We start from the raw sequence: 26811 nt of genomic DNA on the forward strand, positions 1-26811 counted from the left end.
CAGCGCAGAGATGTCCCCAGCCGATACACAGGCGAGCAGTACATGGCCACCGGATCGGACCGGACCCACTCCACAAGGGAGAGTGGGACATAGGAGAAAAAGAAAAGAAACGGCAGATCAACTGGTCTAAAAAGGGAGTCTTTTTAAAGGCTGGAGTAAACAAATGAGTTTTAAGAAGGGAAAACCAAGCCTGATGTGCGCTCTTTCTTAATTCTTTCACGAGGGTTCACCATCTTTCGTCTCCGGAGACACTGTCTGTTTTCATATTGATTCAATCCAACTTTGTAGTATCTGGTTGTGAGTCATTAAAACTGTTCAATCAATCATCAATCAATGTTTACTTATATAGCCCTAAATCACTAGTGTCTCAAAGGGCTGCACAAACCACTACCACATCCTTGGTAGGCCCACATAAGGGCAAGGAAAACTCACACCCAGTGGGACGTCGGTGACAATGATGACTATGAGAACCTTGGAGAGGAGGAAAGCAATGGATGTCGAGCGGGTCTAACATGATACTGTGAAAGTTCAATCCATATTGGATCCAACACAGTCGCGAGAGTCCAGTCCAAAGCGGATCCAACACAGCAGCGAGAGTCCCGTTCACAGCGGAGCCAGCAGGAAACCATCCCAAGCGGAGGCGGATCAGCAGCGTAGAGATGTCCCCAGCCGATACACAGGCGAGCGGTACATGGCCACCGGATCGGACCGGACCCCCTCCACAAGGGAGAGTGGGACATAGGAGGAAAAGAAAAGAAACGGCAGATCAACTGGTCTAAAAAGGGAGTCTATTTAAAGGCAAGAGTATACAAATGAGTTTTAAGAAGGGAAAACCAAGCCTGATGTGCGCTCTTTCTTAATTCTTTCACGGGGGTTCACCATCTTTCGTCTCCGGAGACACTGTCTGTTTTCATATTGATTCAATCCAACTTTGTACTATCTGATTGTGAGTAATTAAAACTGTTCAAACAATCATCAATCAATGTTTACTTATATAGCCCTAAATCACTAGTGTCTCAAAGGGCTGCACAAACCACTACCACATCCTCGGTAGGCCCACATAAGGGCAAGGAAAACTCACACCCAGTGGGACGTCGGTGACAATGATGACTATGAGAACCTTGGAGAGGAGGAAAGCAATGGATGTCGAGCGGGTCTAACATGATACTGTGAAAGTTCAATCCATATTGGATCCAACACAGTCGCGAGAGTCCAGTCCAAAGCGGATCCAACACAGCAGCGAGAGTCCCGTTCACAGCGGAGCCAGCAGGAAACCATCCAAAGCGGAGGCGGATCAGCAGCGTAGAGATGTCCCCAGCCGATACACAGGCGAGCAGTACATGGCCACCCGATCGGACTGGACCCCCTCCACAAGGGAGAGTGGGACATAGGAGAAAAAGAAAAGAAATGGCAGATCAACTGGTCTAAAAAGGGAGTCTATTTAAAGGCTGGAGTATACAAATGAGTTTTAAGAAGCGAAAACCAAGCCTGATGTGCGCTCTTTCTTAATTCTTTCACGAGGGTTCACCATCTTTCGTCTCCGGAGACACTGTTTGTTTTCATATTGATTCAATCCAACTTTGTACTATCTGATTGTGAGTAATTAAAACTGTTGTAACAAACTCTCTGTTGTTCCTGTTTAAGATTCGGACTTTTCAACATTTTTGATTCTAAGAGAGACAAAACTCAAATAGAATTTGAAAATCCAAGAAAATATTTTAAAGACTTGGTCTTCACTTGTTTAAATAAATAAATTTATTGTTTTACTTTACTTCTTATAACTTTCAGAAAGACAATTTTAGAGAACAAATACAACCTTAAAAATGATTTTAGGATTTTTAAACACATATACCTTTTTACCTTTTAAATTCCTTCCTCTTCTTTCCTGACAATTTAAATCAATGTTCAAGTAAATTTATTTTTTTTATTGTAAAGAATAAATAAATACATTTTAATTTAATTCTTCATTTTAGCTTCTGTTTTTTCGACGAAGAATATTTTGTGAAATATTTCTTCAGACTTATTATGATTAAAATTCCCCCAAAAATATTCTGGCAAATCTCAAAAATCTTTATAGTCACATTTTAATCTTATTTCAAAATCTTTTGAATTTCTTTAAAAATTTTTGTTCTGGAAAATCTAGAAGAAATAATGATTTGTTTTTTTTTAGAAAAACAGCTTGGTCCAATTTGTTATATATTCTAATAAAGTGCAGATTGGATTTTAACCAATTTAAACCATGTCATCAAAATTCTAAAATTAATTTTGATCAGTAAAATTTACTAATGATGTTCCATAAATTCTTTTTTTTATTTTTTCAAAAATATTCGAATTAGCTTTTTTTTCCTCTCCTTTTCTCCGGTTGAATTTTGAATTTTAAAGAGTCCAAATTGAAGATAAACTATGTTTCAAAATTTAATTTTCATTTTTTTCCTGTTTTCTCCTCTTTTAAACTGTTCAATTAAGTGTTTTTTTCATCATTTAGGAAAAAAAAAATAATGCCGGAATGACAGACAGAAATACCCATTTCTTTATATATATATTTATTTATTAAAGGTAAATTGAGCACATTGGCTATTTCTGGCAGTTTATTTAAGTGTGTATCAAACTGGTAGCCCTTCGCATTAATCAGTACCCAAGAAGTAGCTCTTGCTTTCAAAAAGGTTGCTGACCCCTGCACTATTGCATTGGTAATTTCTTCTGTAAGCCATTAAAGTTGAAACATTAGCTCAGTATCCATATTGGTTCTCTACAAGTATTCTATTTTTATTCATGAAACTCTCTAGGTGGGATTCATCCTTAGTCTAAACGGGGCCTAAACATGACTTTTTGCTTTAAAAATGTTTAATTCACGGACGTAAAGTCACTTATGGACCTCCTAGCCCTACTTTATGTGGCAAATTTTAAACAATGCTGCCTTTCCATGAGGAGGGGGAACATGTGCATTAATCTGTCTCAGACTCTTTTTCTCCTTTACTCCCACACACACACACACACACACACACACACACACACACACACACACACACACACACACACACACACAATTCCAACAGAATCCCCTGGAAGTAAGAGAAGAACGGGGTCTGGTTTTCATTATCGAGGGGAGAAAAAAGGAAAAAACCTCTGCATCCCATATGACGGCCACATTCCTGAACATGCAGAGCAGTTACCGCAGGAGATACCAGTGTTTGCACGGGGGTGTGTCTCCGGCTAGTAAGACAACACAGAAATCCTCAAAACCAAGCAAAAACGAGCTTTCGAGAAATGTCCCTCGATGAAAAGTACCCAAAACTATGTCTAAGCCTCCTCTTGAAATATTCATCAAGTGATTCCATCTTCCATCATTTCCCATCAACACCCGTCAGCAAAACCGCACGTCGCTCTTGTTGCTGAAAAAGCTGGTTTGCACAGAACGCAGTCTTAGACCAGACTTCCTTCACAATCTACTTCTAATAACAGGAAAATATGTCCGACCAAGCTGTTGGGGGAAATGAGGCCATTGACCATGTGTGTGTGTGTGTGTGTGTGTGTGTGTGTGTGTGTGTGTGTGTGTGTTTTTGTATCTCTGCCCTTCCTGAGACATCAACAAGGAAAAGTAGCTTCCATATGAGGACCGGTGAACAAGTTAGGACCGCAATCTTGGTCCAAATACCGAAAACCCTAGCATCTATTAGAGATCATCCTCACCTTCTTGAAGGGAGGCCATTCTTCCTCCTGCTGCATGTCGGGGTCGTTGCTGGGGTCGTCGCCGGGGTCGCAGTCGGTGTGGAAGACGTTGGCCGTTCCTATTTTGTACAGCGGCGTGAGGGCCACCCCGGACGCGTCCCAGAAGCGCACGGTGCCGTCTTCGTGTCTGCAAACACGCGTTGTGGAGAGAATTCTCATGTCAGGAGTAGACACTTACTAGAGGTAAATTGAGCAAATTGTCTATTTCTGGCAATTTTTTAAAGTGTGTATCAAACTGGTAGCCCTTGGCATTAATCAGTACCCAAGAAGTAGCTCTTGGTTTCAAAAAAGGTTGGTGACCCCTGCACTGGTCATTTCTTCATTATTTACTTCAAGTTATTAAAGTAATTTATTCTAAAGGGGGTGGATTTCAATTTCTTACACACACTTGTTATTTCATATGTTGACCACTTTTAAAAGCGACACACAGTCAATGTGAAAAATCCCTCCTTTTTTGGGACCAGCCTCATTTTGATAGAAGTCACCAGCAGGGGTGCAAATGAGACGTTTTGTATTAATGCTATTCAGATGTTATTAATGGGGAATGTTTTGTAAATGTTTGACTGAAATGTTTCTTTACATACAATTTATTGCAGAATATTCATGACAAACATCATTAAACAATTTTTGTGACTCTTGTAATATTCTAATGAGCCCAAATGTCTTACTTCCTTAACCACTTGCCAGTCATGTCTCACTAAACTGTTGCCATGGTAATCCTGAAAACATTTACAAAACATTCCCCATTAATAACATCTCAATAGCATTAATACAAAAAGTCTCATTTGCACCCCTGCTGGTGACTTCTATCAAAATGAGGGTGGTCCCAAAAAAAGAGGGATTTTTCACATTGACTGTGTGTCGCTTTTAAAAGTGCTCCCCCTCTGGTCAACATATGAAATAACAAGTGTGTGTAAGAAATTGAAATGCATTTCTTTAGAATAAATTTGTATATAGAGACATACTTTAATTACTTGATGTAAACAATGAAGATTAAAAAACAATTACAAACAAAAAATAAAAATAAAAATAACTGAAAGTAGTCTTTTTCTCACAATGTGTCGACTTTTTTCTTATAAAATTGGGAACAATTTCTCATATTCTTTCTGTTTCTGTAATATTGCCATATTTTCTTGTAAAATTATTAAAAAGTATTACTTTTTAATGCAAAATGTCGACATATGTCATAAAAAATTCAGACTTTTATCACAATATTGACAATTTTTCTTGCTGTTCTTGTAAAATAGTGACATTTTTTGAGTAAAATCGTGACTTTTGTCACAATTTTGCCAGGTAAAATTCTGATTTTTATTATAACATTGCCAACATTTTAAAGTTTTCTTATAAAAATTGTGACTTTTGTCGAGTAAAATGACGATTCTTTTCATTAAATTGCCAAAATGTTGAGCTTTTCTTGTAAAACTGCGACTGTTAGAGTAAAATTCCAAATTGTATCATAATATTGCACAAATGTTCAGTTTTTCTTGTAAAATTGTGACTTATTGAGTAAAATTTCAACTTTTATCGTAAAATTATTACTTTTTTTATGCAGAATTATTACTTTTTAATGCAAAATTTTGACATTTGTCATTTAAAATTCAGACTTTTATCACAATAATGACAATTTTTCTTGCTGTTCTTGTAAAATAGTGACATTTTTTGAGTAAAATCATGACTTTTGTCACAATTTTTTATTAAAATATTGCCAACATTTTAAAGTTTTCTTATAAAAATTGTGACTTTTGTCGAGTAAAATGACGACTCTTTTCATTAAATTGCAAAAATGTTGAGCTTTTCTTGTAAAACTGCGACTGTTAGAGTAAAATTCCAAATTGTATCATAATATTGCACAAATGTTCAGTTTTTCTTGTAAAATTGTGACTTATTGAGTACAATTCAAACTTTTATCGTAAAATTATTACTTTTTTAATGCAGAATTATTACTTTTTAATGCAAAATTTTGACATTTGTCATATAAAATTCTGACTTTTATCACAATATTGCTAATTTTTCTTGCTGTTCTTGTAAAATAGTGACATTTTTTTAGTAAAATTGTGACTTTTGTCACAATTTTGACGGGTAAAATTCCGATTATTATAATATTGCCAACATTTTAAAGTTTTCTTATAAAAATTGTGACTTTTGTCGAGTAAAATGACGACTCTTTTCATTAAATTGCCAAAATGTTGAGGTTTTCTTGTAAAACTGCGACTGTTATTGAGTAAAATTCCAACTTGTATCATAATATCGCACAAATGTTCAGTTTTTCTTGTAAAATTGTGACTTATTGAGTAAAATTCCAACTTTTATCGTAAAATTATGACCTTTTTTATGCATTATTATTACTTTTTAATGCAAAATTTTGACATTTGTCATTTAAAATTCAGACTTTTATCACAATATTGACAATTTTTCTTGCTGTTCTTGTAAAATAGTGACCTTTTTTGAATAAAATCATGACTTTTTTCACAATTTTGCCGGGTAAAATTCCGATTATTATTATATTGCCAACATTTTACATTTTTTCTTATAAAAATTGTGACTTTTGTCGAGTAAAATGACGACTCTTTTCATTAAATTGCAAAAATGTTGAGCTTTCCTTGTAAAACTGCGACTGTTAGAGTAAAATTCCAACTTGTATCATAATATTGCACAAATGTTCAGTTTTTCTTGTAAAATTGTGACTTGAGTAAAATTTCAACTTTTATCGTAAAATTATTACTTTTTTTATTCAAAATCATTACTTTTTAATGCAAAATTTTGACATTTGTCATATAAAATTCTGACTTTTATCACAATATTGCAAATTTTTCTTGCTGTTCTTGTAAAATAGTGAAATTTTTTGAGTAAAATCATGACTTTTGTCACAATTTTTTATTATAATATTGCCAACATTTTAAAGTTTTCTTTTAAAAATCTTGACTTTTGTCGAGTAAAATGACGACTCTTTTCATTAAATTGCCAAAATGTTGAGCTTTTCTTGTAAAACTGCGACTGTTAGAGTAAAATTCCAAATTGTATCATAATATTGCACAAATGTTCAGTTTTTCTTGTAAAATTGTGACTTATTGAGTACAATTCAAACTTTTATCGTAAAATTATTACTTTTTTAATGCAGAATTATTACTTTTTAATGCAAAATTTTGACATTTGTCATATAAAATTCTGACTTTTATCACAATATTGCTAATTTTTCTTGCTGTTCTTGTAAAATAGTGACATTTTTTTAGTAAAATTGTGACTTTTGTCACAATTTTGACGGGTAAAATTCCGATTATTATAATATTGCCAACATTTTAAAGTTTTCTTATAAAAATTGTGACTTTTGTCGAGTAAAATGACGACTCTTTTCATTAAATTGCCAAAATGTTGAGGTTTTCTTGTAAAACTGCGACTGTTATTGAGTAAAATTCCAACTTGTATCATAATATCGCACAAATGTTCAGTTTTTCTTGTAAAATTGTGACTTATTGAGTAAAATTCCAACTTTTATCGTAAAATTATGACCTTTTTTATGCATTATTATTACTTTTTAATGCAAAATTTTGACATTTGTCATTTAAAATTCAGACTTTTATCACAATATTGACAATTTTTCTTGCTGTTCTTGTAAAATAGTGACCTTTTTTGAATAAAATCATGACTTTTTTCACAATTTTGCCGGGTAAACTTCCGATTATTATTATATTGCCAACATTTTACATTTTTTCTTATAAAAATTGTGACTTTTGTCGAGTAAAATGACGACTCTTTTCATTAAATTGCAAAAATGTTGAGCTTTCCTTGTAAAACTGCGACTGTTAGAGTAAAATTCCAACTTGTATCATAATATTGCACAAATGTTCAGTTTTTCTTGTAAAATTGTGACTTATTGAGTAAAATTCCAACATTTATCGTAAAATTATTACTTTTTTTATGCGGAATTATTACTTTTTAATGCAAAATTTTGACATTTGTCATATAAAATTCTGACTTTTATCACAATATTGACAATTTTTCTTGCTGTTCTTGTAAAATAGTGACATTTTTTGAGTAAAATCGTGACTTTTGTCACAATTTTGCCAGGTAAAATTCCGATTATTATTATAATATTGACAACATTTTTAAGTTTTCTTATAAAAATTGAGTAAAATGACGACTCTTTTCATTAAATTGCCAAAATGTTGAGCTTTTCTTGTAAAACTGCGACTGTTAGAGTAAAATTCCAACTTGTATCATAATATTGCACAAATGTTCAGTTTTTCTCGTAAAATTGTGACTTGAGTAAAATTCCAAATTTTATCGTAAAATTATTACTTTTTTTATGCAAAATCATTACTTTTTAATGCAAAATTTTGACATTTGTCATATAAAATTCTGACTTTTATCACACTATTGCAAATTTTTCTTGCTGTTCTTGTAAAATAGTGACATTTTTTGAGTAAAAGCCTGACTTTTGTCACAATTTTTTATTATAATATTGCCAACATTTTAAAGTTTTCTTATAAAAATTGTGACTTTTGTCGAGTAAAATGACGACTCTTTTCATTAAATTGCCAAAATGTTGAGCTTTTCTTGTAAAACTGCCACTGTTATTGAGTAAAATTCCAACTTGTATCATAATATTGCACAAATGTTCAGTTTTTCTTGTAAAATTGTGACTTGAGTAAAATTTCAACTTTTATCGTAAAATTATTACTTTTTTTTATGCAGAATTATTACTTTTTAATGCAAAATGTTGACATTTGCCATATAAAATTCTGACTTTTATCACAATATTGACAAATTTTCTTGCTGTTCTTGTAAAACAGTGACATTTTTTGAGTAAAATCATGACTTTTGTCACAATTTTTTATTATAATATTGCCAACATTTTAAAGTTTTCTTATAAAAATTGTGACTTTTGTCGAGTAAAATGACGACTCTTTTCATTAAATTGTAAAAATGTTGAGCTTTTCTTGTAAAACTGCGACTGTTAGAGTAAAATTCCAAATTGTATCATAATATTGCACAAATGTTCAGTTTTTCTTGTAAAATTGTGACTTGAGTAAAATTTCAACTTTTATCGTAAAATTATTACTTTTTTTTATGCAGAATTATTACTTTTTAATGCAAAATGTTGACATTTGCCATATAAAATTCTGACTTTTATCACAATATTGCTAATTTGTGTTGCTGTTCTAGTAAAATAGTGACATTTTTTGAGTAAAACTATGACTTTGGTCATAATTTTGCAGGGTAAAATTCCGATTATTATTATAATATTGCCAACATTTTTAAGTTTTCTTATAAAAATTTTGATTTTTCTTGTAAAACTGCAAATTGTATCATAATATTGCACAAATGTTCCGTTTTTCTTGTAAAATTGTGACTCATTAAGTAAAATTCCAACTTTTATCGTAAAATTATTACTTTTTTATGCAAAATTATTACTTTTTATGCAAAATTTTGACATTTGTCATATAAAAATCTGACGTTTATCACATTATTGCTAATTTTTCTTACTGTTCTAGTAAAATAGTGACATTTTTGGAGTAAAACTGTGTCTTTGGTCATAATTTTGCAGGGTAAAATTCCATTGCGTTGAGTAAAATGACTACTTTTATTGTAATACTGACAAAATTGTAAGTTTTTCTTGTGAAATTGGGAACTTTTTCTTGGGAAATTCCAACTCATTTTTTACAAAAATGTTTTTATACTTGCATAGTATATTAATGTTGTAAATACACATCTTTATATATCTAGAAAGGGTGGTCCTAAAGAGGGAGGCATTTTTCTCAGATTGTGTGTGCGTGCGTGTGGGCGTGTGTGTGTGTGTGTGCATGTGTGTGTGTGAGTGTGTGTGTGTGTGTGCATGTGTGTGAGTGTGTGCATGTGTGTGTGTGTGTGTGTGTGCGTGAGTGTGTGTGTGTGAGTGAGTGTAGGTACCCTGTCAACAGCAGTTCTTGCTGCGTGGGCGGAGGAGCCAAGTTTTTCCCACCACAAATGGGCCATTTCTTCATGGACAAAAGAGAGAAACAAGGTGAGAAAGCAGCAGAAGAAACATCCCTCTGGTCCCATGCAGCTGAGGGGGCACAAGGTCCTGACTCGGACCCTCCATATGGACGAGTGTGTGCATAAAAAGCTGATAAAGCCTTTGTTGCGTTTGCTCTCCTAGTGTGTCTCTGCACTGAAAGTTGACTTTGATGGATGAGAGTGTGAGATATATGTGTGTGTGTGTGTGTGTGTGTGTGTGTGTGTGTGTGTGTGTGTGTGTGTGTGTGTGTGTGTGTGTGTGAGTGTGCACAAAAGGGGTGGTAGTGGAAGCAGCTGATCAAAGCTGCAAAGCTTGAAACTACCAATGTCTGTTTCCTCTTCTTCCTGTACAGTTTGCAACAAGACACTGCAGGCACCACCAAACTACATTAGAGTCACACTAATAATTAATATTAATACCATATTTCCATGAATTGCCGCCGGGGAGCTATATCATTTAAAACCTGTTTTCACTACGGCGTTTACCAAAGGCATGCGGTAAATTTAGGCCTGCGCTTATAAATTTGAGTGTGATGTAAGGATACCATCATGAAAAGCACATTAAATAAAATAAAAAAACATTATTATGGTCTTACCTTTACTTATAAATGAAGTCCATGCGCAGCTCCTTCTGATCAAAAGGATCGATAACTTGTTTATAGAAGTCTTCCTTATCTTTCTTCAGTTTTAAAAGTCTCTCTGTCTCGATGGAGATCTTCCTTTATTACCTCCTGCTTCGATTGAAAGTCCAGTTTAGAAAACTGTTTTATTTTAGATATGTAATCCTCCATGTTAAAAGTGCAAGCGAGAGGAAAAAATAAACTCTTGCTGCTTGTTGTCACTTCTTCTGCAGCCGAGTAGTCGCAAGAAGGATCACTAGCGCCCTCTACCACCAGGAGGCGGGAGTCATTTAATGACTCATATTTGACACACGCAGCTACGGTATATTAATAAAACATAGCTGCTTACTGTTCTTTTTAGCATATTCAATAGCTTGGACCTTAAATCTTACTGAATCGCTCTTAATTTTCTTCCTTTTATGCGATTTCAAATGATTGAAATCAGCCTCCTCCATTTTGAAAATGATGACAGGTGAAGTGTCACTCGTGACGTGACGAGTTTGACCCGGTGGAAATCCTAGACATGCGCTAATAAAAATAATAGTTTGCGAAACGAGTTGACCCGGCGGTAATTCTAGTCAGGCGCATACTATGTACCCGGCGGCAATTCAAGGAAATACGGTATATTACTGGTAGAGGTGGGGGAAATAATACATTTTTAGATCCATTGAAGATTGTAGAATTGATTAGTAAACGTCAACGGATGTATTTATAGTGAATAAAGTAATGCAGAGGGTAGAGAGAGTCCATCAGCTCCTTCATTATCAGGCACACAATTCCATTAATTTAATAAAGGTGGGAATTAATTTAACTGTTTCTTATTCCGAATAAATCGTTTTTTTTAAGTGATAATAAACGCTTATTTAGTGAACCAAAAAAAAATGTAAAAACTGCATCAAAGTACATAAATTAAAGATGCATCAATTATCAATATTTAATGGAATCGTAGCTCCTGAATAGTAATGGAATCGACAGATGCCCAAATAACGTAATTCCTGGTGCTTTGAGAAGTACAAAAAAGTATTTAAATTTCATGAAACTACCTGACAAGAACATGTAACTTTGTGTTCAAGATGACTTTTACCACTAAATGGCCATTTTGTATTAAAGGTTCCTAGGTTAAGATGCGTATGTGCATCTAAGGAGCTTGGAGTAGAATAGAAAGAACTTTATTGATTCCTCGGGGAAATTCAGCACCACAGTTTGCTCACAATAAACAATAAACACTTAGGTATTTTTTACATTTGAATAATACAAATACAGTCTATTATACAGCATTATTCACATGTAAATAATGTAAATACAGTCTATTATACAGCATTATTCACATGTAAATAATATAAATGCAGTCTATTATACAGCATTACTCACATGTAAATAATGTAAATACAGTCTATTATACAGCATTATTCACATGTGAATAATATAAATAAAGTCTATTATACAGCATTATTCACATGTGAATAACAAATACAGTCTATTATACAGTATTATTCACTATTGAATAATATAGTCTATTATACAGTATTATTCACATGTGAATAACATAAATACAGTCTATTATACAGCATTATTCACATGTGAATAACATAAATACAGTCTATTATACAGCATTATTCACATGTGAATAACATAAATACAGTCTATTATACAGCATTATTCACATGTGAATAACATAAATAAAGTCTATTATACAGCATTATTCACATGTGAATAATATAAATACAGTCTATTATACAGCATTATTCACATGTGAATAATATAAAGTCTATTATACAGCATTATTCACATGCAAATAATGTAAAAAAGTCTATTAAACAGCATTATTCACATGTAAATAATATAAATACAGTCTATTATACAGCATTATTCACATGTGAATAATATAAATACAGTCTATTATACAGCATTATTCACATGTGAATAATATAAAGTCTATTATACAGCATTATTCACATGCAAATAATGTAAAAAAGTCTATTAAACAGCATTATTCACATGTGAATAACATAAAGTCTATTATACAGCATTATTCACATGCAAATAATGTAAAAAAGTCTATTAAACAGCATTATTCACATGTGAATAACATAAATACAGTCTATTATACAGCATTATTCACATGTGAATAATATAAATGCAGTCTATTATACAGCATTATTCACATGTAAATAATATAAATATAGTCTATTATACAGCATTATTCACATGTAAATAACATAAATACAGTCTATTATACAGCATTATTCACATGTGAATAATATAAATACAGTCTATTATACAGCATTATTCACATGTGAATAATATAAAGTCTATTATACAGCATTATTCACATGCAAATAATGTAAAAAAGTCTATTAAACAGCATTATTCACACGTGAATAACATAAATACAGTCTATTATACAGCATTATTCACATGTGAATAACATAAATACAGTCTATTATACAGCATTATTCACATGTGAATAACATAAATAAAGTCTATTATACAGCATTATTCACATGTGAATAATATAAATACAGTCTATTATACAGCATTATTCACATGTGAATAATATAAATACAGTCTATTATACAGCATTATTCACATGTGAATAATATAAATACAGTCTATTATACAGCATTATTCACATGTGAATAATATAAATAAAGTCTATTATACAGCATTATTCACATGTAAATAATATAAATACAGTCTATTATACAGTATTATTCACATGTGAATAATATAAATAAAGTCTATTATACAGCAATATTCACATGTGAATAACAAATACAGTCTATTATACAGCATTATTCACATGTGAATAATATAAATACAGTCTATTATACAGCATTATTCACATGTAAATAATATAAATACAGTCTATTATACAGCATTATTCACATGTAAATAATATAAATACAGTCTATTATACAGCATTATTCACATGTAAATAACATAAATACAGTCTATTATACAGCATTATTCACATGTAAATAATGTAAATACAGTCTATTATACAGCATTATTCACATGTAAATAACATAAATACAGTCTATTATACAGCATTACTCACTATTGAATAATATAAATAGTCTATTATACAGCATTATTCACATGTGAATAACATAAATACAGTCTATTATACAGCATTATTCACATGTAAATAACATAAATACAGTCTATTATACAGCATTATTCACATGTAAATAATGTAAATACAGTCTATTATACAGCATTATTCACATGTAAATAACATAAATACAGTCTATTATACAGCATTACTCACTATTGAATAATATAAATAGTCTATTATACAGCATTATTCACATGTAAATAATGTAAATACAGTCTTTTATACAGCATTATTCACATGTGAATAATGTAAATACAGTCTTTTATACAGCATTATTCACATGTGAATAATGTAAATACAGTCTATTATACAGCATTATTCACATGTGAATAACAAAGGTCAGTCAGGTCAGTGTTTTTCAACCTTTTTGGAGCCAAGGCACATTTTTGTTCATTGAAAAAAAAAATGCTTAGGCACACCACCAGCAGAAAACATTAACAATATAAACTCGGTAGTTGACATTGACAGTTAAAAAGTCATTGTTGCAATTGTTGGATATGAATTCAAACCATAACTAAGCATGCATCACTATAGCTCTTGTCTCAAAGCAAGTGTCACGACAACAAGCTGTGACTTATTTGGAGTTTTTGGGTGTTTTCCTGCGTGTAGTGTCTTGCGCTCTTATTTTGGTGGCTTTTCCTGTTTTGTTGGTATTTTCCTGTAGCAGTTTCATGTCTTCCTTAGAGCGATATTCCCCACACCTGCTTTGTTTTTAGCAATCGAGACTATTTCAGTTGTGCGGACGCTATCCTTCATTGTGTGGAAATTGTTGATTGTCATGTCCGGATGTACTTTGTGGACGCCGTCTGCTCCGCACGCTTTAAAGGCCTACTGAAATGAGATGTTCTTATTTAAACGGGGATAGCAGCTCCATTCTATGTGTCATACTTCATCATTTCGCCATATTGCCATATTTTTGCTGAAAGGATTTAGTAGAGAACATCCACGATAAAGTTGGCAACTTTTGGTCGCTAATAAAAAAGCCTTGCCTGTACCGGAAGTAGCAGACGATGTGCACGTGACGTCACGGGTTGTGGAGCTCCTCACATCTGAACATTGTTTACAATCATGGCCACCAGCAGCGAGAGCGATTCAGATCGAGAAAGCGACGATTTCCCCATTAATTTGAGCGAGGATAAAAGATTCGTGGATGAGGAAATTTAGAGTGAAGGACTAGAAAAGAAAAAAAAAAAAGGCGATTGCAGTGGGAGCGATTCAGATGTTATTAGACACATTTACTAGGATAATTCTTGAAAACCCCTTATTTGCCTATTGTGTTACTAGTGTTTTAGTGAGTTAAATAGTACCTGAAAGTCGGAGAGGTGTGACCACAAGTGTGTTGACGCCAGAGTCTCTGAGGGAACACACGCAGCTGCAGCAGGACGGAAGCTCCGCTGATGTCTCCGGTAAGAGCCAACTTATTACCACAATTTTCTCACCGGTTGACATGTAAATAAATGATAAATATAAATGGGTTGTACTTGTATAGCGCTTTTCTACCTTCAAGGTACTCAAAGCGCTTTGACACTACTTCCACATTCACACACACATTCACACACTGATGGAGGGAGCTGCCATGCAAGGTGCCAACCAGCACCCATCAGGAGCAAGGGTGAAGTGTCTTGCTCAGGACACAACGGACGTGACGAGGTTGGTGCTAGGTGGGATTTGAACCAGGGACCCCCGGGTTGCGCACGGCCACTCTCCCACTGCGGTAGTAGTCGGGATCCATGTTCGCTTGACCGCTCTGATCCATAGTAAAGATTAATCTTTGGGAATTTTAAACAAGGAAACACCGGCTGTGTTTTTGTGGCTAAAGGCTAGAAGCTTCCCACCTACAGCTTTCTTCTTTGACGTCTCCATTATTAATTGAACAAATTGCAAAATATTCAGAATACTGTGTAATTATACTGTGTAATTATGGGATTAAAGCAGACTACTTATAGCTTGGATCGGGCTGGAAAATAATATCCGCTACAACCCGAGACGTCAAACGCACATGTCGTCATACCGCGACTTTTTCAACACGACACTTCCCGGGAAATTTAAAATTACAATTTAGTAAACTAAAGCGGCCGTATTGGCATGTGTTGCAATGTTAATATTTCATCATTGATGTATAAACTATCAGACTGCGTGGTCGCTAGTAGTGGCTTTCAGTAGGCCTTTAAGTCTTTGCTGTCGTCCAGCATTCTGTTTTTTTTCGTTTTGAACAAAAGTGGTCCTGCAACACTACCCAATACATCCTGTATGTGCATCACCACATTTTGTTGGAGAAGATCTCTCACCTTGGATGTTTGTTGGCGGCCCTGCTGCGCTTTGCCGGCGTTGAGCAGCCTCTCCCACAGTTTGGGAGGCACGCTGGAGATGTGGCAGGAACACGTGACGGCGGAGGAGTGGAGCGGAGCCAGATAAGGAGTCGGCAAAGTGGGCCATCCGGGGGTTTGGAGGTCGATTACAACCAGCTCCTCTTCCAGTAAGACCAGTAGTGCAGACGGCTCATCCCATTCTAACAACACAAAAACGAAATTCATTATAAAAATGGCTAAAGTTTAATGTTTAAAAAGGTTTAGGACTTGACTTGGGCAGCAAAACCCGGTTCCGGACTGCCTTGTTTGGGTGCCACTTGAATGCCAGCTGGAACTAGAGGGTTTGGCAGAGGTATTGTTTGTGCAAGTAACGTCTTGTCAGTAATGGAGCGTCCCCACAAGAGTCTGATACTCTCTGACACTCTCTGATACTCGGCCGTGGGTTCCCCCCGACCACCGCACGCTGGCACGAGAGCCCCGGTATTCTGGTTACAATAATGTCTTTATTGAGTCCACTCTGTGGCTTTTCAGTCTAAGTCTCTCTTGCTCTCTGTTGTGTAACTCCAACTCCAACAATGTGTCTCGTCCCGGCTGCTGCTAATAAGGGCGGCAGGTGATTAGATAACAAGGCCCAGCTGGGCCATCTACTCACCTGCCGCTGGTTTTGAGGCCGGTCCTCACAAACCCCGCTACGAATAAGGCCGGCAGACCACGCCCCCTCCACACCTCATAAGACTGTTAGCTAGCCAGTAGCCACAACAACACAGCACTTTCTTACTATGCACCAATGAGGCTTACGGTTGCATTCAGGAACACTTGGAATTATCATTTTTTTTGGACGTTCTATACTGTTTTGATGACATTTTTTGTTGATTTTATTTCCTATTGATTAATGCATTACTTAGTTACCATTTTAATTTAAATAACTTCAATATATACCCCGCCTTCCGCCAGATTGTAGCTGAAATAGGCGCCAGCGCCCCCAATAAGCGGTAGAAAATGGATGGATGGATATATTTTCTAACATGTCCTGTCCTGTTATTCAGGCAAATCATATTGTTGATCTATAAACCCTGTTTCCATATGAGTTGGAAAATTGTGTTAGATGTAAATATAAACAGAATACAATGATTTGCAAATCCTTTTCAAGCCATATTCAGTTGAATATGCTACAAAGACAACATATTTGATGTTCAAACTCATAAACTTTTGTATTTTTTAGGCAAATAATCATTTAATTTAGAATTTCATCAAAAGGTTCAAAGAATCTGGAGAAATCACTGCATGTAAGCGACAATATTACGGACCTTTGATCCCTCAGTCACTGCATCAAAAACCGACATCAGTGTGTAAAGGATATCACCACATGGGCTCCGGAACACTTCATAAAACCACTGTCAGTAACGACAGTTGGTCGCTACATTTGTAAGTGCAAGTTAAACTCTACTATGCAAAGCAAAACCCATTTATCAACAACACCCAGAAACGCCACCGGCTTCGCTGGGCCCGAGCTCATCTAAGATGGACTGATGCAAAGTGGAAAAGTGTTCTGTGGTCTGACAAGTCCACATTTCAAATTATATTTGGAAACTGTGGACATGGTGTCTTGCGGAACAAAGAGGAAAATAACCATCCGGATTGTTATAGGTGCAATGTGTAAAAGCCAGCATCTGTGATGGTATGGGGGTGCATTAGTGCCCAAAGCATGGGTAACTTACACATCTGTGAAGGCACCATTAATGCTGAATGGTCCATACAGGTTTTGGAGCAACATATGTTGTCATCCAAGCAACGTTATCATGGACGCCCCTGTTTATTTCAGCAAGACAATGCCAAGCCACATTCAGCGCGTGTTACAACCCGGCAGTAACAGAATTACTGCCGGGTCAAACTCATTTCGCAAGATATTTAGCTCATGCTTAGCATTACCGCCGGCTCAAGATTAACGCCGGGTCAAACTGGTTTCGCAAAATAATTAGCATATGTCTAGAATTTCCGCCGGGTCAAACTCGTCACATCACGAGTGACACTTCACCTGTCATCATTTGAATATGCTAAAAAGAACACTAAGCAGCTATGTCTTATTAACATACCGTAGCTGCGTGTGTCAAATATGAGTCATTAAATGACTCCCGCCTCCTGGTGGTAGAGGGCGCTAGTGATCCTTCTTGCGACTACTCGGCTGCAGAAGAAGTGACAACAAGCAGCGATCGTTTATTTTTTCCTCTCGCTTGCACTTTGAACATGGAGGATTACATATCGAAAATAAAACTGTTTTCTAAACTGGACTTTCAATCGAAGCAGGAGGTAATAAAGGAAGATCTCCATCGAGACAGAGAGACTTTTAAAACTGAAGAAAGATAAGGAAGACTTCTATAAACAAGTTATCGATGCTTTTGATCAGAAGGAGCTGCGCATGGATTTCATTTATAAGTAAAGGTAAGACCATAATAACGTTTTTGGTTATTTAAATGTGCTTTTCATGATGGTATCCTTACATCACACTCAAATTAATAAGCGCAGGCCTAAATTTACCGCATGCCTTTGGTAAGCGCCGGAGTGAGAAGAGGTTTTACATTAATTAGCGCCCAAGGAAATACGCTAGTCACTTAAAAAATAAAATTGGAGCAGAATTTACGCAAATTTGACATCAAAGCATATCCAACACGTATTTTCTGGACAACATGGAATGGTTTTATATGTAGATTAAAATCATCGCAGGTCCTATTTAAGTCCTGGTTTGGGCACCTGTTTAAGCACCAAAGCGGTACTTAAAGAGGACCTGTTTTGGTGCTTAAACAGGTGCTCTTTAAGCATTAAACAGGTACCAATTTGGTACTAATAGTGGTTAAATATGCCTGGTTAACCACTACTACTACCAAATTGGTACTAATCGTGGTTAAATATGTCTGGTTAACCACTACAACTACTAAATTGGTACTAATCGTGGTTAAATATGTCTGGTTAACCACTACTACTACCAAATTGGTACTAATCGTGGTTAAATATACCATGTACCATATGTCCTGGCAAGAAATCTGCCTTCAAAGGACTCCGGCTTGCTAGTGATTCCCAAAGCCCAAAAAAAGTCTGCGGGCTATAAAGCGTTTTCCGTTCGGGCTCCAGTACTCTGGAATGCCCTCCCGGTAACAGTTCGAGATGCCACCTCAGTAGAAGCATTTAAGTCTCACCCTAAAACTCATCTGTATACTCTAGCCTTTAAATAGACTCCCTTTTTAGACCAGTTGATCTGCCGCTTCTTTTCTTTTTCTTTTATGTCCCACTCTCCCCTGTGGAGGGGGTCCGGTCCGATCCGGTGGCCATGTACTGCTCGCCTGTGTATCGGCTGGGGACATCTCTGCGCTGCTGATCCGCCTCCGCTTGGGATGGTTTCCTGCTGGCTCCGCTGTGAACGGGACTCTCGCTGCTGTGTTGGATCCGCTTTGGACTGGACTCTCGCGACTGTGTTGGATCCATTGTGGATTGAACTTTCACAGTATCATGTTAGACCCGCTCGACATCCATTGCTTTCCTCCTCTCCAAGGTTCTCATAGTCATCATTGTCACCGACGTCCCACTGGGTGTGAGTTTTCCCTGCCCTTATGTGGGCCTACCGAGGATGTCGTGGTGGTTTGTGCAGCCCTTTGAGACACTAGTGATTTAGGGCTATATAAGTAAACATTGATTGATGATTGATTGAACAGTTTTAATTACTCACAATCAGATAGTACAAAGTTGGATTGAATCAATATGAAAACAGACAGTGTCTCCGGAGACGAAAGATGGTGAACCCTCGTGAAAGAATTAAGAAAGAGCGCACATCAGGCTTGGTTTTCGCTTCTTAAAACTCATTTGTATACTCCAGCCTTTAAATAGACTCCCTTTTTAGACCAGTTGATCTGCCGTTTCTTTTCTTTTTCTCCTATGTCCCACTCTCCCTTGTGGAGGGGGTCCGGTCCGATCCGGTGGCCATGTACTGCTCGCCTGTGTATCGGCTGGGGACATCTCTGCGCTGCTGATCCGCCTCCGCTTGGGATGGTTTCCTGCTGGCTCCGCTGTGAACGGGACTCTCGCTGCTGTGTTGGATCCGCTTTGGACTGGACTCTTGCGACTGTGTTGGATCCATTGTGGATTGAACTTTCACAGTATCATGTTAGACCCGCTCGACATCCATTGCTTTCCTCCTCTCCAAGGTTCTCATAGTCATCATTGTCACCGACGTCCCACTGGGTGTGAGTTTTCCTTGCCCTTATGTGGGCCTACCGAGGATGTCGTAGTGGTTTGTGCAGCCCTTTGAGACACTAGTGATTTAGGGCTATATAAGTAAACATTGATTGATTGATTGATTGAAATATGCCTGGTTAACCACTACTACTATCAAATTGGTACTAATCGTGGTTAAATATGTCTGGTTAACCACGACAAGTACCAATTATGTACTAGTTGTGGTTAAAAGGTAAACAATACCCATCCCTATTTACGACTGCTTTTTGTAAAATCAAAGTTGAATCAAAAGGTGTAAAAAGCCAACTTAATCATGAACTCACCTTTCTCTTGCTCAACATTGTGCACAGTAAAGAAGTCAATGACCCGGGACGTGAAGTCCAGGGTCACGTGCTCCTTGTCCTGCTGGATTGTCAGACAGTGGCGGTCACCATAGCTGGCCCGGGGCATCCCGCCGCTGTACAACAACATCGGGGATCTGCAGGTGGGGAACAGAGGTGTGCGTCACATGACCCCCATCTGGGACACCCACAGCATGCAATGCAGTTTGGGATTATTCTTCTGTGTTGGCAAACATTGCACAGCTTCCTAAATTCAATACTTTTTTTTCAGCCTTGATTACAATCCAGAACAAAATCAGCATAAAAAGGGGAAAAGGGTCTGAATAAAAATGAATAGAAAACAAATAAATGCAGTATAGAGTTTAACACTCACCCGGTTTCTGTTGTCCGCCATAGGATTTTATTTATAGCTTTACAGGGGAAAGGACCTGAAAATACAAATTTCAGAGAAAAATTAAGGACTTAATATACAAACCCCGTTTCCATATGAGTTGGGAAATTGTGTTAGATGTAAATATAAACAGAATACAATGATTTGCAAATCATTTTCAAGCCATATTCAGTTGAATATGCTACAAAGACAACATATTTGATGTTCCATCCATCCATTTCCTACCACTTATTCCCTTTCAGGGTCGCGGGGGGCGCTGGCGCCTATCTCAGCTACAATCGGGCGGAAGGCGGGGTACACCCTGGACAAGTCGCCACCTCATCGCAGGGCCAACACAGATAGACAGACAACATTCACACTCACATTGATGTTCAAACTCATAAAAATATTTTCTTTTGCAAATAATTATGAAATTTAGAATTTCATGCCGGCAACACGTGACAAAGAAGTTGGGAAAGGTGGCAATAAATACTGATAAAGTTGAGGACTGCTCATCAAACACTTATTTGGAACATCCCACAGATGTGCAGGATAATTGGGAACAGGTGGGTGCCATGATTGGCTATAAAAACAGCTTCCCAAAAAAAATGCTCAGTCTTTCACAAGAAAGGATGGGGCGAGGTACACCCCTTTGTCCACAACTGTGTGAGCAAATAGTCAAACAGTTTAAGAACAACCTTTCTCAAAGTGCAATTGCAAGAAATTGAGGGATTTCAACATCTACGCTCCATAATATCTTCAAAAGGTTCAGAGAATCTGGAGAAATCACTCCACGTAAGCGGCATGGCCGGAAACCAACATTGAATGACCGTGACCTTCCATCCCTCAGACGGCACTGTATCAAAAACCAGCATCAATCTCTAAAGGATATCACCACATGGGCTCAGGAACACTTCAGAAAACCACAGTCACTAAATAAAGTTTGTCGCTACATCTGTAAGTGCAAGTTAAAGCTCTACTACGCAATGCGAAAGCCATTTATCAACAACATCCAGAAACACCGCCCGGCTTCTCTGGGCCCGAGATCATCTAAGATGGACTGATGCAAAGTGGAAAAGTGTTCTGTGGTCTGACAAGTCCACATTTCAAATTTTTTGGGGAAATATTCGAGATTGTGTCATCCGGACCAAAGGGGAAGTGAACCATCCAGACTGTTATCGACGCAAAGTGTGATGGTATGGGGGTGCATTAGTGCCCAAGGCATGGGTAACTTACACATCTGTGAAGGCACCATTAATGCTGAAAGGTACATACAGGTTTTGGAACAACATATGCTGCCATCTAAGCGTCGTCTTTTTCATGGACGCCCCTGCTTATTTCAGCAAGACAATGCAAAGCCACATTCAGCACGTGTTACAACAGCGTGGCTTCATAAAAAAAGAGCGCGGGTACTTTGCTGGCCCGCCTGCAGTCCAGACCTGTCTCCCATGGAAAATGTGTGGCGCATTATGAAGTGTAAAGGATATTGAACGACTGAAGCTCTACATAAAACAAGAATGGGAAAGAATTCCACTTTCAAAGCTTCAACAATTAGTTTCCTCAGTTCCCAAACGTTTATCAAGTGTTGTTAAAGGAAAAGGTGATGTAACACAGTGGTGAACATGCCCTTTCCCAACTACTTTGGCACCTGTTGCAGCCATGTTAATTATTAATTAAAAAAAAAAAAATAAAGTTTATGAGTTTGAACATCAAATATGTTGTCTTTGTAGCATATTCAACTGAATATGGCTTGAAAAGGATTTGCAAATCATTGTATTCTGTTTATATTTACATCTAACACAATTTCCCAACTCATATGGAAACGGGGTTTATAAAATGTGGACAATAGAAGGTAATATAATTCTTAGAGAAAAATGTTGCACATGTAAAACCATCCCTGACAAATGTGTGTGAGCATTTCTCACCATATGGGATGGCAGAAGACACGGGCTGCTGGTGGTTGGCGTTGCCGCTGGCAACAGCCCACACGGAGTAGCCACCATCGCTGTGGGAACTCACAAATAAGTTCCCCGAGCGCTCCCACACCAGGCTCTCCAGCTGCTGCAGGTGGGAAATGTGAGCAAGTTATGTCAGGAGCGCAGCTTCATGCCAATTATGTTTTATTTCACGAGGGCTCGCATTCTCCCAAACAACACAATACAGTAGTACCTCAACTTGAGAGTGTTTTGAGATCATAATAAATACAGAAGGTGAGTATCACTGCTAGTCTGCACCACACTGAAGCAGAATTAATCTAATGTTCAGTGTTGAATTAATAACTAAACAGCAAACATGTATCCATGAAATTATTGAGAAGATGCTGAGAGCATCCATTTCCACACCTTTATTAGCTCCAGACATCTTATATGTAATAGAAATGAGTAGGGGGGGTGATATATGTCCTTTACAGAAAATTACCCAAAGTCAGTGAGTCTCAGTTTGAAAAATTTATTAATTGTATAATTTTTCTTTAAAAAAAAAAAAAAGAAAATAAAACGGGTCCCACAGACCCCAACACCTCATATCCATGGTAGACATGGATGAGGTGCTGGCTGTCCAGAGTCAGGACACGGGAGAACCGCTCGCCTGTGCATCGGTTGGGGACATCTCTGTGCTGCTGACCCGTCTTCGCTTGGGATGGTCTTCTGCTGGTCCCACTGTGGACTGGACTCTCACTATTATGTTAGATCCACTATGGACTAGACTCTCACTATTATGTTAGATCCACTATGGACTGGACTCTCACTATTATGTTAGATCCACTATGGACTGGACTCTCACTATTATGTCAGATCCACTATGGACTGGACTCTCATTATTATGTTAGATCCACTATGGACTGGACTCTCACTATTATGTTAGATCCACTATGGACTGGACTCTCACTATTATGTTAGATCCACTATGGACTGGACTCTCCCTATTATGTTAGATCCACTATGGACTGTACTCTCACACTATTATGTTAGATCCACTATGGACTGGACTCTCACACTATTATGTTAGATCCACTATGGACTGGACTCTCACTATTATGTTAGATCCACTATGGACTGGACTCTCACACTATTATTGTCGATCCACTATGGACTGGACTCTCACTATTATGTTAGATCCACTATGGACTGGAGTCTCTCACTATTATGTTAGATCCACTATGGACTGGACTCTCACACTATTATGTTAGATCCACTATGGACTGGACTCTCACACTATTATGTTAGATCCACTATGGACTGGACTCTCACTATTATGTTGATCCACTATGGACTGGACTCTCACTATTATGTTGATCCACTATGGACTGGACTAGATCCACTATGGACTGGACTCTCACTATTATGTTGGATCCACTATGGACTGGACTCTCATACTATTATGTTAGATCCACTATGGACTGGACTCTCACTATTATGTTAGATCCACTATGGACTGGACTCCCACTATTATATTAGATCCACTATGAACTGGACTCTCACTATTATATTAGATCCACTATGGACTGGACTCTCACTATTATGTTAGATCCACTATGAACTGGACTCTCACTATTATGTTAGATCCACTATGGACTGAATTCTCAATATTATGTTAGATCCACTATGGACTGGACTCTCACTATTATGTTGATCCACTGTGGACTGAATTCTCAATATTATGTTAGATCCACTATGGACTGGACTCTCACTATTATGTTAGATCCACTATGGACTGGACTCTCACATTATTATGTTAGATCCACTATGGACTGGACTCTCACTATTATGTTGATCCACTATGGACTGAATTCTCAATATTATGTTAGATCCACTATGGACTGGACTCTCACTATTATGTTAGATCCACTATGGACTGGACTCTCACACTATTATGTTAGATCCACTATGGACTGGACTCTCACACTATTATGTTAGATCCTCTATGGACTGGACTCTCACACTATTATGTTAGATCCACTATGGACTGAATTCTCACTATTATGTTAGATCCACTATGGACTGGACTCTCACTATTATGTTAGATCCACTATGGACTGGACTCTCACACTATTATGTTAGATCCACTATGGACTGGACTCTCACACTATTATGTTAGATCCACTATGGACTGGACTCTCTCACTATTATGTTATATCCACTATGGACTGGACTCTCACTATTATGTTAGATCCACTATGGACTGGACTCTCAGATTATTATGTTAGATCCACTATGGACTGGACTCTCACTATTATGTTGGATCCATTATGGACTGGACTCTCAGATTATTATGTTAGATCCACTATGAACTGGACTCTCACTATTATGTTAGATCCACTATGGACTGGACTCTCACTATTATGTTGGATCCATTATGGACTGGACTCTCAGATTATTATGTTAGATCCACTATGGACTGGACTCTCACTATTATGTTAGATCCATTATGGACTGGACTCTCACTATTATGTTAGATCCACTATGAACTGGACTCTCACTATTATGTTAGATCCACTATGGACTGGACTCTCACTATTATGTTAGATCCACTATGGACTGGACTCTCACTATTATGTTAGATCCACTATGGACTGGACTCTCACACTATTATGTTAGATCCATTATGGACTGGACTCTCAGATTATTATGTTAGATCCACTATGGACTGGACTCTCACTATTATGTTAGATCCATTATGGACTGGACTCTCACTATTATGTTAGATCCACTATGGACTGGACTCTCACTATTATGTTAGATCCACTATGGACTGGACTCTCACACTATTATGTTAGATCCACTATGGACTGGACTCTCACACTATTATGTTAGATCCACTATGGACTGGACTCTCACACTATTATGTTAGATCCACTATGGACTGGACTCTCACTATTATGTCAGATCCACTATGGACTGGACTCTCACTATTATGTTAGATCCACTATGGACTGGACTCTCACTATTATGTTAGATCCACTATGGACTGGACTCTCACTATTATGTTAGATCCATTATGGACTGGACTCTCACTATTATGTCAGATCCACTATGGACTGGACTCTCACTATTATGTTAGATCCACTATGGACTGGACTCTCACTATTATGTTAGATCCACTATGGACAGGACTCTCACTATTATGTTAGATCCACCATGGACTGGACTCTCACTATTATGTTAGATCCACTATGGACTGGACTCTCACTATTATGTTAGATCCACTATGGACTGGACTCTCACACTATTATGTTAGATCCACTATGGACTGGACTCTCACACTATTATGTTAGATCCACTATGGACTGGACTCTCTCACTATTATGTTATATCCACTATGGACTGGACTCTCACTATTATGTTAGATCCACTATGGACTGGACTCTCAGATTATTATGTTAGATCCACTATGGACTGGACTCTCACTATTATGTTGGATCCATTATGGACTGGACTCTCAGATTATTATGTTAGATCCACTATGAACTGGACTCTCACTATTATGTTAGATCCACTATGGACTGGACTCTCACTATTATGTTGGATCCATTATGGACTGGACTCTCAGATTATTATGTTAGATCCACTATGGACTGGACTCTCACTATTATGTTAGATCCATTATGGACTGGACTCTCACTATTATGTTAGATCCACTATGAACTGGACTCTCACTATTATGTTAGATCCACTATGGACTGGACTCTCACTATTATGTTAGATCCACTATGGACTGGACTCTCACTATTATGTTAGATCCACTATGGACTGGACTCTCACACTATTATGTTAGATCCATTATGGACTGGACTCTCAGATTATTATGTTAGATCCACTATGGACTGGACTCTCACTATTATGTTAGATCCATTATGGACTGGACTCTCACTATTATGTTAGATCCACTATGGACTGGACTCTCACTATTATGTTAGATCCACTATGGACTGGACTCTCACACTATTATGTTAGATCCACTATGGACTGGACTCTCACACTATTATGTTAGATCCACTATGGACTGGACTCTCACACTATTATGTTAGATCCACTATGGACTGGACTCTCACTATTATGTCAGATCCACTATGGACTGGACTCTCACTATTATGTTAGATCCACTA

General features: G+C 37.0%; 1 protein-coding gene across 2 annotated transcripts in view; it reads right to left on the reverse strand.

Moving 5' to 3' along the window:
* Positions 1–26811, reverse strand: part of llgl1 (LLGL scribble cell polarity complex component 1) — a 123381-nt gene that overhangs the window by 33360 nt on the left and 63210 nt on the right. For both annotated transcript variants that reach the window (XM_061905203.1, XM_061905202.1), the window contains exons 7-12: positions 22634–22769; positions 20712–20766; positions 20321–20475; positions 15753–15973; positions 9637–9704; positions 3691–3856 (exon numbers count right to left, since the gene is read on the reverse strand). In XM_061905203.1, coding sequence (XP_061761187.1) covers positions 3691–3856; positions 9637–9704; positions 15753–15973; positions 20321–20475; positions 20712–20766; positions 22634–22769 — 801 coding nt within the window. The remainder of the gene's footprint in view (positions 1–3690; positions 3857–9636; positions 9705–15752; positions 15974–20320; positions 20476–20711; positions 20767–22633; positions 22770–26811) is intronic.

Source organism: Nerophis ophidion, linkage group LG07 (assembly GCF_033978795.1).
Source record: "Nerophis ophidion isolate RoL-2023_Sa linkage group LG07, RoL_Noph_v1.0, whole genome shotgun sequence".
In the NCBI taxonomy this organism is placed as follows: domain Eukaryota; kingdom Metazoa; phylum Chordata; class Actinopteri; order Syngnathiformes; family Syngnathidae; genus Nerophis; species Nerophis ophidion.